This window comes from Hippocampus comes, unplaced genomic scaffold (genome assembly GCF_001891065.2).
Source record: "Hippocampus comes isolate QL1 unplaced genomic scaffold, H_comes_QL1_v1.1 scaffold51, whole genome shotgun sequence".
NCBI classification, from domain to species: Eukaryota; Metazoa; Chordata; class Actinopteri; order Syngnathiformes; family Syngnathidae; genus Hippocampus; species Hippocampus comes.
Genome location: NW_017805497.1, coordinates 372737 through 376082, shown reverse-complemented (window position 1 = coordinate 376082; position 3346 = coordinate 372737). Strand labels below are relative to the sequence as shown.

Here is a 3346-nt window from a genome sequence, read left to right as displayed (position 1 = left end):
CACACACACACACACACACACACACAAAACTGTTGTTGTGCCATGAAATTCTATCACACGTCCTTGTGATGAAACCTGATGAGCCTGCAGGCAAACAGCTAATCCACATTTTGGCCGTGCCAGGCAGATAACAGGAGTAAACTACTGCTGGTCAATTAGTGGTTTTGAGGAGTCACGGTTAACGCTAACAATACATTTCTGACACATTACTCTGTTGTCTGCCAGCCTTCTCTTATTATAATCAATGAATTGAGCATCATGTAGGCACAAATATCAGTCGGTGATGAGAATTTGATTGTTGATTAAATGTGTTTTGGTAAGATTGATAAGATTTGGCACTGCTTGGTTGTAACCAGCAGAGGCACCTTTGATTCTGTCTCACCTACTCTACTTTGCTGTCAAAACTGTGGAAAGTTGATTTACACCCACGCGGAAGTCTGCTGTATGTAGAATTACTTATTTGTCCAACATTAATCTGCTAAGTGCTGCAGTGGCGTGGAACAAGGGTTCTAAAGATTCCAAGAGACTCTCCCATCCAATCAAAATAATTCTTACCATGATCAACAGCCACACGAAAGGGTATGTTTGTACAATAAGTATATTGTAAATCCTTCGGTCCTATTTTATAGGAAGTCTCATTACAACTTCTGTGTTTAATGATTTTTCTCTATTTTTTTATTTTATTTTTTTTGTGTGGCAGAAAACTGTCGGGCTCCAAACTAAGCCAAGCAGAGCCAAGCTAGTACTGTAATGTAGAAAAGAGCGCTTACTTTGGAAAAATCTGGCAATTTGTCCCTAGATTGTAGGAAGCGTAAATGTAACAAAAATTTAAATCCTGTATTTGCAACAAGAACTACCGACAGTCTTTTTGGAGTGTTTTTGTGAAAAATGTTTATACAGTATTTCTGAAGAACAATTGTAAGGTCAGAAGTACAGTAATTGATTTTGGACCTGAGAGAGTGCCTGGCTCACAATCTCTCTTTTAGTTCATCCCAAAGGTGTTTGATGGACTCAATGCTTCCTATAACTGATGCCAAAATGTTACCATTCGATTATCCAAAATATCTTGGCTAAAAACATTAAGGAGCTAAGCCAGGGGTGAAGTCCAATCCCTGGGGTGTGTCTCAACACAGTACCTTATTCCATCTAAGTAATTCTGCAAGCTCACAGAAAACTCGAGTACAAGTCAACTCAAAACAAACTGATGCATCGGAGCCCTTCTGACAAACAACAAGCTGGTCAAAACATACAATGACTCCAGAGGCGGTGCAAAGGTGATGTAATGAGCATTTAAAAAGGATGAAGAGTCAGAGGTTAAAACAAAACCACATTAAGGCAGAATTACATTCTGAAAAATTGCATTGAGGCTCCCACCACATTCGTAGAACACAATTATATCACATCACACCATGTTTTCATACAAATGAGACTATGAAGGGGGAAGATGAGAGGTGTCCACTGTGGGGATCATCCAAGCATTCGACAAAATTCTATTTGGGATTCTGCTATCCTTCGACTCGGTGGCTCTTTACTGTCAAACATGTAGTCCATACTGTGATAGCTCTTTGTACTCCAACCTACCCAGACCATACGTGCTGCACGGAGAACCACATCTCTGCGTTGGTATGGCAACAACACATGTGCAGGAACAAGGCTACAGTATATGCCTGCACAAGACCCACACAACCTCAATTCACGCTCATATCATGATTTCCTTTTGCTCAGCTGTGACCTGATTGCACTACACTCGACAGATCTGTCACATTTCTCCTTATGTTACTCTATCCTAATTTTTTTTTTTAAAAACCAAGAGCATCGAAAAAAATAGAGCTTGAAGCAGGATGCATGTGTTAAAGTCAGCTGTATGACTTATTCAGGTTTGTGTGTATGTATCTTGGGAACACAGGCAGACACAGACGTACACACCATTATCTTGTATTTAATCAATCAATCAATACATGTATTCATTTGATTTTGGTAAAGAAGATTTGGGAATTGCGACGTTGCTCCATAAAAAAACGTGAATGAATTGAGCGCCGCTCAGCGCATCACATGTACGAGTAGTGAAGAACCTCCTTCATCTTACGTGACTGTTTACTGGAACAATGTCCTTGAAGCTACATGCAGGGCTTTGGCGTATCGTGTTAATTTTGCAATTCATTCTGAAATTGGGTGTGCTCGAGCAATGCCTGGAAAAAACGCCTCATCAGTAGGGCTGTTAACTGGAGGTAAATTTGGTCCTCAAGCTGTTGTAAAGGCGCTCCATCTTACTTGTCTGTCAGTGTTAATTGAGTGGTCCTCCACCACTGCGTCAGGTCTGCACAGCCCCAACTGACTCACTTCCATCCGACTTTTTACAAGGATTCGGTCGACTCATATCTGTTCTCGCTGATATAGAATTTTAGTGAAGTACAACAACTATAAGTAGTTTAAAGAATGACTCATCACAACTCGTCTGTTACCCCAAAAATAGGGAAGTCACTTGTCCCACACTTTTCAGGTAAAAACACCACCTCCTACCTGCAAGAGCTAGAGTCAGTATCCGGGTGGTTGATGTTCTCCTCGGCTCTGGCCGCCGCCGCCTCCCCGTCTACGCCTACACGAGCGGAGGTCTCCAGTCTTTCGACTCCCAGCTGCCGCACCGGGGCCTCGCCGGAGGGCTCCATGTTCGATACCGGGCGAGAACGGCGACGTGGCGGCGGAGAAGCCCACGCCGCGGGGGAGCTACTGCACTCCGGCTGGCTCGCTGAGCGAGAGCAGGAGTTCCCAGTCGCTCCAGCTCCACCTGAGCCGCTCCGACTCCCCGACGAATCAACAAACTTTCTGCTGTTGCAAAGGTTCGACCCGGCGCTGCCGCTCGTCACTAGCCCGCCGTGGCTACTACCGACGCCGTCTGAAGTCGAGCTTCCCCCGCTAAATGCAGAAGGTCCCTCTGGGGAGGAGGAGTGGCCGCCCGATCTCCTCCCGGCCAAGTAGTCTCTTAGCGGCGGAGAATGAGGCGGAGGCACCGTAGGCTGACCGAACCACCTCCATCGGATCCTGAGGATCTGCTTGACATCGAACTCCTTCCGCGAGGAAGAGTTCGAGCTGCCACCGGACATAGCAGCCAGGGCGCAAGGCGGAGGAAATGGCGAGAGGCGCGCCTGCCACTTTGCCGTTTCACAGCTGAGCTCAGAGGCTCGCTCTCCTCGCTAACGTTAAATGCTCCTGGACTGACGAACACCAAGACCAGCAGAGAGAGAGAGAGAGAGAGAGAGAGAGAGAGAGAGAGAGAGAGAGAGAGAGAGAGAGAAATAGCCGGGGGGGGAGTGAGGGGGGGCTCGACAGAGGGGGTGGCAAGAATCTT

General features: G+C 46.1%; 1 protein-coding gene and 1 long non-coding RNA gene across 2 annotated transcripts in view; one reads left to right on the top strand and one right to left on the bottom strand.

Moving 5' to 3' along the window:
- The window catches only part of klhl5 (kelch-like family member 5), a 17389-nt gene extending 14288 nt beyond the window's left edge, over positions 1–3101 (bottom strand). The window contains exon 1 of the mRNA XM_019876483.1: positions 2521–3101. Coding sequence (XP_019732042.1) covers positions 2521–3101 — 581 coding nt within the window. The remainder of the gene's footprint in view (positions 1–2520) is intronic.
- On the top strand, positions 7–2012 carry LOC109519857 (uncharacterized). Its single transcript, XR_002169045.1, has 2 exons — positions 7–216; positions 811–2012. It is a non-coding gene; the product is annotated as an uncharacterized LOC109519857 (long non-coding RNA).
- Positions 3102–3346: the final 245 nt, after the last annotated feature.